The sequence below is a fragment of the Epargyreus clarus genome, unplaced genomic scaffold, assembly GCF_041222505.1.
Source record: "Epargyreus clarus isolate Ecla_fem2 unplaced genomic scaffold, WU_Ecla_fem_2.2 ptg000002l, whole genome shotgun sequence".
NCBI classification, from domain to species: Eukaryota; Metazoa; Arthropoda; class Insecta; order Lepidoptera; family Hesperiidae; genus Epargyreus; species Epargyreus clarus.
The window spans coordinates 9,130,702-9,144,624 of NW_027332210.1; the positions used below are offsets into that span (position 1 = coordinate 9,130,702).

Here is a 13,923-nt window from a genome sequence, read left to right on the forward strand (position 1 = left end):
TATATCTAGGAAATTATCTGAAACACTTGATAATATGTTACTATTTGCTTTGGTTTTGTTTACGTTACATTTTTCAAGGATTTTGAGAGAAATGATACGGGTTATCTGAGAAACGACTTATGCCCAGCAGTGGGGCAGTAATGGATAGATAATAATAGCGAACTCAGTAGTATTTTTTACCACCCATATTTGTAACGTAACGCCATTTAATTTTATTTGAATAAACTGTTTATTATTGTTGCCGTCTCACTACGGCCTTCGGCTTCGTTAGCGTTCTATGTTTAGGTTGCAACTTTCCAAATGTTGCCCATAACTAAATGATTAAACAGGGTTGTCATTTCTTAAATGTGTTATAATAAATTAAAAGATGAAAATAGCTAAAAAATTAGAATCCAAGGCAGAATAAAAAAGCCAATAGCCAAACAAACTTGACATTGACAATTTAATCACTGACATAAGTGAAAGTGACAAATTGATTGAAGAGTCGAGAACTCTTGATTGTTTTGTTTTCATAAATATTGCGATAAATATGACAAAAACCTGCTGTGTGTGCAGAAAAATATCGGTAACGGGGGATACTAGTCGAAGTTTTCATAAGTGAGTTCATTATATATTTGATTATATGGTAGTTACCGTGTAATGATTGCTTTACTCTCAATATATGTTGTTAAGTGGGCACTATTGCCCATTACCTGTTTGACATTAAGACATGAGCTGCTGTGCGTGAAGATTTAGGTGGAAATTCTGTTGTAAATGTGTGTCTGACTACATAACTAGAATCCTGGCTAGTGCGATAGGGAAATAGGTGTGGCGATGGTCTAGTCGTAATATAGAAATAGGTGTGGCGGTAGTGCCGTCGTAATTTAGCAATAGGAGTGGCGATCTTGAGCGTGTGGATTGCTTCTAGACTCAGTCAGAAAGAGTTGTAACTTTTTTTAGTTTTGTTTATGTCTGGTTGACATAGTTTTTGTGTGTGTGAAATTCACTTGATCATAATTATAGCCCATACATTATGGCTACCTCCACCCAGGTTCCAGTATCATCATAAGTTATTTGTCTGGCTAAGATTACTTGTTTCATTCAGTCAGACTCAAGTATGTGTGTTGGTTGATATAAGGTGTCAGGGCACTGTAGCACCAAGTATTTAATATTCACATTCACAAAATTTTAGACATTCATACTTGTATTCTTAAAATAAGATACAAATTTTTGACGAAGAGGTGTATTTGCCACCAAGTAAATTAGAAATAAACTTGTCTAAAGTCTTATTAAAATATCAACAAAATCATAGTTAAAGGAAAAATTGATACAAATGTATGAACGTAAAAAAATTAAAATTGTCATGTTATATATAAAGTTTTGTTTATACAGCAACTTGATGCTGACAATTTTCTGTAATAATTCCCTATAATTATTTGATCTGGTTGAGTTTTGACAATTACACCAATACCAGTACCCAGGTATTTTGATCCCAATATAACTATCCATAAAGAGAATTGGACAAACATAAATCTCTGTATGATTGGTCATTCTGGTCTTCTACGTAGACTATACTAACTGTTTTATCATACCACACTCTTCTTATAATAGTAAACATTCTGGTATGACATGGGATGAGCTGTTTACTAATAATTATGCATAAGCATAAATGTGTTTTAAAAAATCTTACATATCTTTTCCAGATTTCCCGTGAACGAAGACATAAAAAAACAATGGATGGACGCGCTAGGAATATCTAAAGTAACCGTAAGCTGTACCGTATGTAGTGATCACTTCACCCCAGACTCTTACCCAGATCAAACGGATGGTATAGGAATGGTTAAAAGATTGTTACGAACAGCGATACCATTTAAAAAAGGTGTTAATCCTAAGAAACATGTAAAAAATAATGTAAACCAAATGGAGTCGAGTAAAGAGAGTAAAAAGGATGAGAATAAAATGTGTACGCGTCAAAGTGTGAGTAGGTAAGCATTATTATTTGTTTTATATGAAAAAGCAGTCATAATATCCACATAAAAACAGAAGTACAACCCCATAATACAATAAAATACTGTAGAATTGTAGGATTCAGAAGAATCAGTTGCAATGGCGCTCTGGCAAAAAGAGATCTCCCACCGAGCTAGGTGGTCATGCCCAGGGAGTGCTCCAACAGTCTCAGTTCGGAGCTTGTATATGTACAAGACGTTGAGAAATCTTCGATAGCGTGATTCAGTATACTCGTGGCGCCATCTGTCGACGAGTAGCAGGAAGTCGCCACAGCGCTATTCGGGAGGCCTATGTGCAATAGACTTTCAAAGACTGACAGAAAGATTTATAAAACATACCTCATTCCTGTTTCCCCTTAGACTAATCAACAAAAGTACAACTCAAACAAACTTAAGTAAAACAGAAACTGTATCATCATTACCAATCCGTTACTATGTTCGTTTTTGTATTTTTTTAAAGAGATTCCCTAAGGATTGAGCACATTACAGGTCATAATTATACAGTCAAGCACACAATATAAAGGTCATGTGCCTTTGAGACATTTTTTTGGGAATACTAGTTATCTATCTAGATTTCAGTCGTATTTCAATAGTAGTAGTCATTAATTTCTAATTCAAAAATTATTAGGATTCAAAAAGACTTAATGCTTTATTATTGACTGTAAAACTTTATGTCCATTTAAAAATTGTATTTATTGTTTTTCCAGAACAAGACAAGGTAATACGAATGGTAACCACACGTATACGAACCCATATTATACCTATGATGATCAAAGCTGCTCCAACGACTCCTCGGCGAACTCCACGGATGAGAAAATGGATATGAGTAATATCGGTAATAAAGCTAAGAGGTGCGTTGTTACACTCATTTTGATCTGTAATATTATATTACTTAACTTATTTGTTTGTTCATATTCATATTAACGTTTGGATAACAATTTATGTGACGTTATTCCATATCCAAAATAGCGGACGCCCACAAATTTGCGTATAGTCCGCGTCAAACTTCTAGTCCGCTCTGAAGATTTGTGCGCAGGTTTAGTTAGCATATACTCACTAACGCAGCTATGTACCTGTTGGCGAGAGCGGACAGCGCTGGGTGCCGGAGAATTCCCGCACTGTCTTCGTCCTAATGCTAATAATTAAAATTTGCTATTGCGACGCGATTCGTTTCTATATTCGTAGCGGACTAGTAGTTTGGCGCAGACTATACCAATTATTATTTTCCGCGACTATCATGGGAAAAACCTTTTACATACATTTACATTAAATCCCCAGTCACCGATATTTTACAGTAAAGTAAATTTATTTAATTTTGCTTGCAATAATTATTTTCGTAATGATGCCTTTAATTAAAAGTAGACACAAAATAGGTGTAGGTTTGGCCTGCCGTCGAATCAAAGAAAAAAAGTGATTGCCCGCCTATCCAAATTTCCCGGCCCGGGTATGAGTATAATATCCATATCCATGGGCGGCGGTAGCTACTTACCAACAGGTGAACAGCGTGCCCGTTTACTACTTTTACACTTTAAAAAAACTAATACACTACATTTGTTCTAGAAAAATGGCAACCAACATCATACCGTCATCGAATATTAGAAGAATGTTCCGGTTTCGAGACGGAAACGAAACGAAATATCTTTGCCGAGAAGAATTTGTTTCGGAGGAGGCGTGGAATAAGTTTCTAAGACTAATGCTACTGAATAGGCAGCGACTCGAAGGACGCAATCAGAGGCTTAGTGTAAGAAAGAAAATATTAGACGCCGAACATCACGATTTAGGAGATCAAAATGATGATTACAAAGACGAGGATCCCTACGACCCGGAGAAGTTTCTAGAAGTCATACTTAAAGAGTAATTGAAAGAAAAGTGCAAATATGCAAGTGTTTTTAACTTTGTAGTTTGTTAAATAAACAAACAATCATTCGGGCCACTTTCCTGTCACGCGGTTCTACGCGTGAATTAACTCGCTGTAGTTCGCGACATGTGTGAGGCACGAATGACGGGAAAAATATGGGTGAAAAAATAGGATAAAAGTGGTACGCATGCGGGTCAGTTTCGTACGTGGACATGAACCCGCGTGACAAGAAAGAAGCCCTACCTCAGAGTAATTATAATGTATAGAGAGAGCCTATTCTGGTATGAACAGCAGGCATAAGTCAGAACATCATCATTATACAAAGATGAACATTCACATTTCAAATGCACACGGTAACTTAGCTAATTTCATTGTTTTAACAGTCTTCAATCTATTATTGTCCTATTGCTGGGCACTGATTTCCTCTCAGAATGAGAGAGATTAGGCTGAAGTTCTTCCCGCTGGTCAATTGAACAGTAACAGGTCAAATTCTGATGAAAGGCGTTGTGAAAGCTAGTAGTAGGACACACTACTTAACTAAATTAAACTGGCTAGCATCTACAGTTTATACCAAGGTGTGGGCGGCATGCTCGCGGTCTATACTAATTATTACTCTGAGGACCCTACAAATACTGCTACTTTTGTCGTAGAAGTGAAGTGATGAAACTTTATGTAGACTAAGGAAAGTGTAGGTGGAACTTTGTGTGCGGGAATCACATTTGGACCGTTTTGAAAAACTATGAGTGCCGGGTCCAGCTGTGGTAACTTTGTCACACATTTTATTTTAATAATTTAATATCAATAATATTATTAAAGATTAGTAGGTAAATATAAATGTTAAATTGCAATAAATTTTAATTGGTAACAACTAGACAAGTATTTTTATTTTTCTAAGAAAGATTAAAAATCCGATACAAGAGATCCGTGTTTCAAATCTTAGACATGTGCGCCTGTTTTTCAAATCATGCGCGTGTTTTTGAGAATTACGAGTTTAAATATAATATTGATCGTCAATGGTCGATCTGTTAATTGACTTTTTCGCATAATCCAATAAAATTAGAAAACAAGCAGGAAGCTGCTACCGCCCATGAATATCTGTAAATAACTCCAAAGATCAACTCGCTAAGATTTAAGTCTTACCAGAGTAGAATGAATCAAATTCATTATCAGTCAGCCTCATGCACAGAACAGAGGTCTCATGGGGGTCGAACTCAAAAACACGTGATCGTCTCAACTCACCGATTAATGCTAATAAATTTAACGGCTGAAAATAATTCAATGCCGAATGTCCTATTAAAATTAACACCTATTAAAAACAAACTTTGACAGCAGTGACACTGACAGTTTCTCTATTGACACTTGACAGTGGCAGAAAATGTAAATAGTAAATAAAATTTTATTTATTTAAATATTTTAAAGATCATTTTAATAATTTTTTGTACCAATCTTAAAGAATGACAAAAAGTTGCGTCGTATGTAAAAAATACCCAGTGTCGGGTGATAATACTAGAAGTTTTCACAAGTAAGTGCGTTGTATAAATTTTAAGGCAATTAATAATTATACTGTATAACTGTAGCTACTAAAATATTTTTGTATATTTTCTAAAACTTAATGGAATTTTATATTTGCTTAGCTTTGAAGTAGTGATTTAAAAACCGGCCTTTTAATTTGGGAGTTCGCACCTCTGATTCTTTAAAGTTGCGCATTAATTATGACTATTAAATGGTGAAAGAATGTATTGTGAGGAAATCTATATGCTTGAGAATTATTTAAAAAACTTCTGACCCTCAGATAAATTGCTACCTTTGAGAATTAATTTTAAATGTTTGGGTTTTATCACTTTTATCCCTTACCACACTACAATTAATACTGTAAAAAATTTGTTTTTTCAGATTTCCCTTCGACGAGGACATAAAAAAGCAATGGATGGAAATCACAGGTGTAACCAAAATTACAATAAATTGTACCGTATGTAGCGACCACTTCACACCACAATCTTACCATCAAACTGATGGATTTGGCTCTGTTAAGAGATTATTAAGCAACGCCATACCAATTGTTGGTGAAGATCAAATTGATGAGGTTGAAGAAACAAATGTTGATGAAATAGAAAATATCATGCTTGAAGAGAGTAAAAGAGAAAGCAGTAAAACTACACGGCAATGTGTACGCAGGTGAGATTTTCATGTTTTTTTTTAGTATAGTAGTAGCAGACGAGCATGTCCACATGAGCAAGTGGCTACTGCCGCTCATGGACATCTGTAATCAACCCCAGATAAGATTAGATATTCCTACCTGTGGTCAGCCACAGCTGCGCCGCTACCTTTGAGGACTAAGCTGGAACGCCTCGGAGAAGTATATCTTCCTTACCACACCCTTCAACACAGCAGCACTTAACACTGTTGTTATGAGGCAGAAATAGTGCTCTGTATTGAACCTATTTTGAATAAAAAGTTTTGATTTGATTTGATTTCATTTGGAAGGTCTATGTCCAGTAGTCGACTCTAATATGCTAATCGATTAATCATTGTGGGCTCCGGTCAGCCAGCATGGTTGACTATAATTTCAACCCTTTTAATTCTGAGGTAGTATCTGCAGCATTGGGAAAATTATGCTTTGATGATGAATAATGCCTTAATCAATAATAATAATAATAAACCACTCTCACACTTCAAAACTACCGAGACACACATCCTAACACAACACAAACCTCATCTACACACAATACTCAAACACATACACACAATCCACCAAATACACTCATCATCACTTGCTCCAATCACACAAACACACATGAATAAGGTGACTTGGCATAAGCCCGTACCTCTTTCATATAAAACTGACGTGAAATGAGAACAAACATTATTTGAAAAATAATAATAATATATTGTTTGTTTTCAGAAGTACAAGATTAAGCACAGCTAATGAGAATCGCACTACAAATACATTAGATAATTTTGATGATCAAAGCTGCTCAAATGATTCCTCCACAAACTCTAGTAATGACAAAATGGATGTGGATAAAATGAGTAGGAAATTGAAAAGGTTAGTATTACTTTTGTAGGTGGTAGAACCCTTTGTGGTTCCAAAAAGTGGTGGTAAAAAAAAACATTTGCTAAATATTCAATAAAACACAGGACGTAATGTTTACACTTAGACAAATATTAAGTCACTCAAATATAATGAAGCTTCTCATTTTGTATTTTAAGTAACTCACATTAATGTTTGTAAGTTGCTGTTCTGTTGATTTCTTGTCACTCGCAGCCAATTCACTTAGTAATACTATAACCAAAATTCATTATTTTTGTCATTCAAAACTTTTATTTGCAGTCACTCGTTTAAATACTATCCGTTTTAAAAGACAACTAAAAATATTTATTTAGAACTAACTTTAGACTTTTTTATTTTTATTTATTTTATTTTATAAGTTTTTGTACACGGAAAAAACAATTATTAACAGCAAACATTATGAAAATAGAGTACAAAGGACTGCTTATTTCAAAATGAAATCTCTTCCAGCAGCCCTGAGATCGGAATGCTCATATGAAAACAAATTTAGCGTGCATAAAAACAAAACTATAAACTATTAAACTAATAATTAAGTATAAGTATATATATATATACATATATATACATACGATATAAACATATAAATAATATATATATATATATATTATACATACATATTATATTATGAAAGTGATAAATAATGCTCTTTGACTCTTTTTTTAAACAAAGAGATATTCTTAGTGAGACGAATATTAGGTGGTAACGAATTCCATAGTCTAACCGCATGAACAGAGAAGGAGTGAGAATAGAGAGAGGTTTTGTGGGAAGGGTAATTTAAAAGGGATTTAAGGTGAGATCTGCAGGGTGCCAGAGAGGGCCGTGCATACGTAAAACGTTGCTTCAGGTACGAAGGAGAAGAAGGATTTTTCAGGATATTAAATAAGAGACAGAGGATTCGAGTATTCCTGCGTGAACGGATTGGGAGCCACTTGAGATCCTTGCGAAAATGAGAAACACGATCAAATTTACGTAAACCAAAAATAAATCTAATACATAGGTTTTGCAAGCGCTCAAGTTTCTTCAATGACTCCTCTGTGACATCCAAATAGCATGCGTCCGCGTAATCCAAGATCGGTTGAATGAGAGTTTGAGTAAGAGAGATTTTAGTTTTAAAGGGCAAAAAACCTTGGAGGCATTTAAGCGAGTGCATAGTAAAGTGAACCTTACGACTTACCTCCCGCACATAAGCTTCCCACGATAAGTTGGAATCCATAATGATGCCGAGGTTTTTTACTGTTGTAGAGTACGGAATGGTAGTGTTATTGACAGCTAATTTTGGTAGTGTACTGAGGTCTAGTATATTGCGATGGTACTTGCTGCCAATAACAATAGCCTGTGTTTTGCTCGGATTGATGGAAATTCCGTATGATTTAGCCCATTCGCATATTCTGCAAAGGTCATCATTTAACTTTTTAATTTCATTATGGGCGTTAAGCACAGTAAAGTGACGGTATAGCTGCAAATCATCTGCGTAAAGATGGAAATTTGAGGAAATAATTTTTGTAATGGAGTTAATAAAGATAGAGAAAAGTAAAGGAGAGAGAACGCCACCCTGAGGAACACCAGCAGCTAGCTCGCACCAGTCCGAGAAGTACTCTCCCTGACGGACCCGCTGTGATCTTCCTCGAAGATAAGAGTTAAACCAAGAAACGGCAGAAGATGAGACGTTAATGGATCTGAGAACTCCCGTAAGGACATCGAAATCAACAGATGTAAAAGCACTGCTAAAGTCTAACAGAACCAATACAGTTAGAGATTTGTTTTCAATCGCCCACCGAATATCATCTGTGACGTTTAGCAATGCCGTTACAGTGCTATGACCGGGCCGGAAACCAGACTGGTAAGGACTAAGAAGAGAGTTATTAATTAAGAAGGAGGAGAGTTGCTTGTGGACAATGTGCTCAAGTACTTTAGAAAGAAATGGCAGTATAGAGATAGGACGAAAATCCGACAGGGAAACAGGGTTCGCTTTCTTTGGCAGAGAGATTATGTTTGCTTGTTTCCAAGCTAAAGGGAAGGTACATGTGGATAAGGAGAAATTTAGTATATGAGAAATGATGGGAAGGATATTTTCAAGGACTAATGAGATCATCTTTGAGCACAAATTGTCATTTCCAACCGCGGTCGAAGAAATAGACTTAATCGATTTTCTAACGTCTTCTTCCGTAACTACCGTGAGGTTCAATGGTGAACAATTTGGTTTCGGAGCATTTAATAAAGTGCTTAGAGTGCTGTTTTTAGTGACTGGATCCAAGCAAGACGGCGATAGAGAAAAATATTTGTTTAACTGATTTAGATCCAAATCACTATCAGCAGCAGTAGAGGTTTTGCCTATCCCAACGGATTTAAGGAATTTCCAAACCTCAGCGGAGTTACGATTAACAAGAGAGTCGTGGAAATAGCGTCTCTTTGCGTCCCTACACAGACGATTGCAGCGATTACGTAAATGCTTGAACACCGCCAGGTTCCGCTCCGAGGGACAACGTTTCAACTTTCTCTTGGCCCTATCTCTGAGACCCATATACTCCTTGATATCAGAGGTAAGCCACGGAGCTGGAGCATGCCTAACTTTAACACGTCTGAGAGGGGCGTGCAGATCAAATAATTTGAGTACCTGGAGGTTGAACTCACGTACCTTGTCATCGATGCTGGTGCTATTGATGAGTCGTGACCAGTCGATAGCATCAGCATCACGCCGCAACGCGTCCAAGTCGATGCCCTTATAACTACGAAGTAAGAGATACTGCGACTTACGCTTAGAAGTACGAATTCGATAAGATAGATACACAAGATCATGATAAGAAAAAGAAGAAGTGAGTTGCCCATGTGTATCGACGTTGCCAGGTGAATAGACAATCATGAGATCGAGGAGAGACGGAGTGCAATTTGGAAAATGATGAGTTGGGCCAAGTGGCAGAATATGGAGATTGTATGACGCTAATAGGGATTGCAGTTTAGAACTACGAATATCATTTTTCAATAAACAGGTATTAAAATCTCCCATTAATATAATGTGATCAGAAGTAGGGCAGATTTCACTTAAAATTTCATCCAAGGTGCCGAAATAGTCAATGTTAAGATTTGGACAGTATAGTACTCCTAGTAACAATTTAGAGGTGTGAATAGTAATTTCAATAAACAGATATTCAGCTGATTCGGTGTACTGAGAAGGAGAAGCACTTACTACCTTGAAAGGCAAGTCAGCACGTAAGTAAATGCAAACACCTCCACAGCCTTTACCTGTTCTATCGTTCCGAATTAAGATGTATCCTGGCAACGCGAACTGGGAGGAAAGAAGAGAGGGTTTTAGAAAGGATTCCGAAATTAATAACGCGTCCAAGTGAGCAGTGCTAAAGGATGCCAAAAGATCGGGGTAATGAGCAGGAATACTTTGTGCATTTATATGAGCAACATTGAAATTGGATAAGTAGCTGGAGTAAGTATTGGAGATCTGATCATGCAAGGTTAGACAAGCGGACGAAGAGTCACTGTCCGCACTTACAAAACTGCAGACAGAGGAAGAGCATGAGAAAAAACTATCGTTAAGGTCAAATAAATTATTCATAATTTAATATAAATACTAAGAAAAAAATATATATGAATAAATAAATCTATAACAAAATTATAATAATAACAATAACTACAAAAAAAAAAAAAAAAATTAAAACGATATTAAATATGCTTAGTGCGCAAACCCGTATCACTCACAATCAGGCAAGCTAAAAGAGATTTACAATACTCATTTTAAGACAAACCAAAGAATATTACAACAAAACAAAAATAAAAAATAATAATAATGGAAAAAATAGGAATACAGACATTTCATAAGTATTACTACACAGAAAGAGCATACAATAAAAATATAACAATTAATAGTCATCAATTTAGGGAAATACAATTCAGTAGTTATATTATAATCTTTTGCAAAACGTAATACATGTAAATGACTTCACAAGAAAAAAATATAAAAATAAAGTATTGGGCAAACTGACAGAAATTCCCAATAGGTACCTAATTATTTTAAAACAACAAATATTACAACATGAAAAAAACACAAAACAAAACTAATAAAAAATAAAGACATTTCATACGTATCACTATAACAAAATAAAATAAAACAAAAATATAACAATTAACAGTCAACAATATAGGAAAATACAATTCAAATACTTATATTAAAAGCTTTTGCAATACGTAATACATAAATGTCTTGGCAATGAAGAATAAATAAAATAAAAAATAAAGTAGAAAATACACTAAGTGTCACTTAGTAAAACATGACGTGTGAAACGGAACGTAATGTCATTGTCAAAACAACTGACTCGTGATGACAACGAAATTAAATGAAATGTCTAATTCTAATACTGTCAGAAATGTCAGATAAGCTGTTAGCTGTGAGCAGGGAAATTTAATCCTTATGTTGGATAAACGAGTTTATGGATTTAAAAGTGTAAACAAGACAATTTTAGTGATAAACATTATTTCAGCATACCTACAAATACAATTATACACTCGTAAAGTACTACGCGACCAAATACAAAAGGTTTGTTTGATAAACAAATAAGTGGAATGAGTGAAAAGGTGTTGTAACAGTATGCAATACGGATTAAAAGAAACTAACGGCGCCGGGTTTTTCGGGCAGCAATAACACCTTTAGACGCTGCATTTTTGGGTGACAATTGTGCTGTTTGGTTCGACTCACAGGCTGCATCAGAGGTCTCCGGTGGATATTGTGCAACTAGTGCCTCGAGTTCCGCCAAAGATTCAATTTTCTGCCTGGACTTATTTGGGAGGAGCACCATTATTTTTCCCTCAACTGTCCAGGAGTTCTTGACCCCAAAGTGCTTCCGTGCTGCCATGAACGCTTTATGTCGTGCTTGCGTTAAAAACTCGGAGATGGTGATTCCAGTGCCTTTTAGGGCTGTTTTGCCTTCCCAAATGGCTTGCCGATGTTGGATATCATGGAATCTAACAAGAATCGGCCTACACTTGCCATTGAACGTGCCAAGGCGGTGACAAACAAGAAGGTTGTCCATGGATACGCTAGTCTCCTTCATTTGGTTGGATATAATATGATGGACCCGTTCATGTATCTTTTCGTTTTCTTTTTCAGGCAAGCCGTGGAATAAAAGAACTTTTCTCCTCATAAATGTTTCATGCCTGTCTAAGCCAAGTGCAAGGAGATTCATTTGTGTTTTTAATTTTGTTAAAGTCTGCCAAACAAAGGACTTGAACTCAGTAAACTCACGTGACAGAGAAGTGATATCCGGATGTACTGGACTAGCACCAGCTGCACACTTGTTCAGTTTGTCCTCGTAATCAGCCATGCGTGACGAAAACAATTTCTCCAGTTCCTCCAGATTGTTTGCCAGTTGAAGGTCCATGTTACTTTGGTATAAGTGATAGTATGCCAAGTAAAGGGTTAAGGGTAAATTAACAGGAAAATTATAGTAGGCAGTGAGTGCTGTAGGGTTCACTACACAATTAACACATTTGCAGATATGTAATTAGGGTTTTGATATTTTTAAATTAATTAAAACAAGAAGCACACCAAATTTGCGTATGTTAGTCGCGCCTACCCACACGTATAGACTTTTTTGTAGCTACAATTCTACTAGAGTCCAATTATAATTATCTATGGTTTTAATTATGTCTAGTAAGTTACAAATGACTTCATTTAATTTAAGTAATTTTATTAATTGAATTTTTTTTTAGGAAACTCTCAACAACAAATATAAGGGCATTGGATATCAAAAGAATGTTCCGATTTCGAGACGGTACTGAAACGAAATTCATATGCCGCGAAGAATTCGTTACCGAGGACGCATGGAATAAGTTTCTAAGGCTAATGTTATTGAACAGACGAAGAATGGAAGGTCTACGTCAGAGGATATGTAGACGGAAGAAGATGATAGACTCTGGACAGTGTGAGAAAACAAAGGAAGATCCTGACCCTGAGAAGTTCCTAGAAGTTGTTCTTAAGGAGTAAATCAATTGATTTGATTTTGATTGTGTTTTGTTAAATGGCAAGGACTGATTGCGATAGGCGTGGTGCGTGGCGAAGTGGTCGTAGGTTCGAGTCCTGGGAGAAACTTGGTTGATTATTCTTCAGTTACAGGCGTTTTTAAGTGAAACTTTATTGAAGATAGTAGAATGAATATTGTTCAACCGAAGACCGAATGGTAACACCGCTACCCCTATTTCTAGCATGAAGCAGAGTTATTCGTCTCGGAGGAGTGTGTGGATGTTAGCTGATTTAATCCTCAAGAGAGGCAAAGTATTTGTAGCAAATTCCCGCTACTCAACAGATGGCGTCACGAGTGCTCTGAATCACGCTATCGAAGTTTTCTCAACATCTTGCATATATACAAGCTCGGAACTGAGACTGTCGGAGCACGGCCCCTTTCAGACATGAACACCTGGCCCGGCGTGAGACGGCGTGAGTGAAATATTCTATATGGTCACGAATATTCATGGGTGAGTGCAGTGACCACTAACCATCAGGTGGACTGCAAGCTTGTATATGACTCCGTTATTTTAATTAAAAAGTAAAGATTTTCGAGTGAAGATTGTGTAGGAACTAGATAGAAATCGGCTATACTATCTTTATAGTTTGTAGTTCGACTACACGAATTATATGGTACTATGCAACACTTAATTCAAACTTGTACTCGATAAATAAAATATACCTATATGTGACAATTTTAATTTGAAGTTTCCTTTATTATACTTACCGTCTAATAGATGGTTATCTATCTATTTCTGCCTATTAACAGCAGTGTAAAGCGCTGCTGTGTTGTGGTTAGAAGGGTGTGTAAGGGAGACATACTTTTCCGAGGCGTTCCAGCTTAGTCCTCAGGGGTAGCAGTCGACCTCACGTAGGAATATTTAATCCTATCTGGGGTTGATTACAGATGTCCATGGGCGGCAGTAGCCACATACCATCAGGTGGACTGCATGCTCGTCTGCTACTCCTATATTATAAAAAAAAATCCAGTTGTCCAAGGGCG

At 36.2% G+C, this 13,923-nt stretch overlaps 2 protein-coding genes across 3 annotated transcripts; both read left to right on the plus strand.

Annotated features, from left to right (window-relative positions):
• Positions 1-439: 439 nt before the first annotated feature.
• Positions 440-4,714, plus strand: LOC140747455 (uncharacterized). 2 transcript variants are annotated; one of them, XM_073079918.1, is made up of 4 exons: positions 440-597; positions 1,683-1,964; positions 2,693-2,836; positions 3,546-4,714. In XM_073079918.1, the coding sequence occupies exons 1-4, from the start codon at positions 530-532 to the stop codon at positions 3,841-3,843; spliced, it is 792 nt and encodes a 263-aa protein (XP_072936019.1). In that variant the 5' UTR covers positions 440-529; the 3' UTR covers positions 3,844-4,714. The 2 variants fall into 2 exon arrangements, with proteins under 2 accessions (XP_072936019.1, XP_072936028.1); XM_073079927.1 differs by having other exon boundaries at positions 1,683-1,956.
• A 480-nt stretch (positions 4,715-5,194) lies between these two features.
• On the plus strand, positions 5,195-13,087 carry LOC140747469 (uncharacterized). Its single transcript, XM_073079936.1, has 4 exons — positions 5,195-5,365; positions 5,737-6,018; positions 6,746-6,889; positions 12,629-13,087. The coding sequence occupies exons 1-4, from the start codon at positions 5,298-5,300 to the stop codon at positions 12,900-12,902; spliced, it is 768 nt and encodes a 255-aa protein (XP_072936037.1). The 5' UTR covers positions 5,195-5,297; the 3' UTR covers positions 12,903-13,087.
• The last annotated feature ends 836 nt before the right edge of the window (positions 13,088-13,923 follow it).

Coding starts and splice junctions, on each gene's coding strand:
- LOC140747455 (XM_073079918.1), top strand. CDS start 530: ATGACAAAAACCTGCTGTGTGTGCAGAAAAATATCGGTAACGGGGGAT. Junction 1,965..2,692: donor ACGCGTCAAAGTGTGAGTAG/GTAAGCATTATT, acceptor TTGTTTTTCCAG/AACAAGACAAGGTAATACGA. Junction 2,837..3,545: donor ATCGGTAATAAAGCTAAGAG/GTGCGTTGTTAC, acceptor CATTTGTTCTAG/AAAAATGGCAACCAACATCA.
- LOC140747469 (XM_073079936.1), top strand. CDS start 5,298: ATGACAAAAAGTTGCGTCGTATGTAAAAAATACCCAGTGTCGGGTGAT. Junction 5,366..5,736: donor AATACTAGAAGTTTTCACAA/GTAAGTGCGTTG, acceptor TTGTTTTTTCAG/ATTTCCCTTCGACGAGGACA. Junction 6,019..6,745: donor ACACGGCAATGTGTACGCAG/GTGAGATTTTCA, acceptor GTTTGTTTTCAG/AAGTACAAGATTAAGCACAG.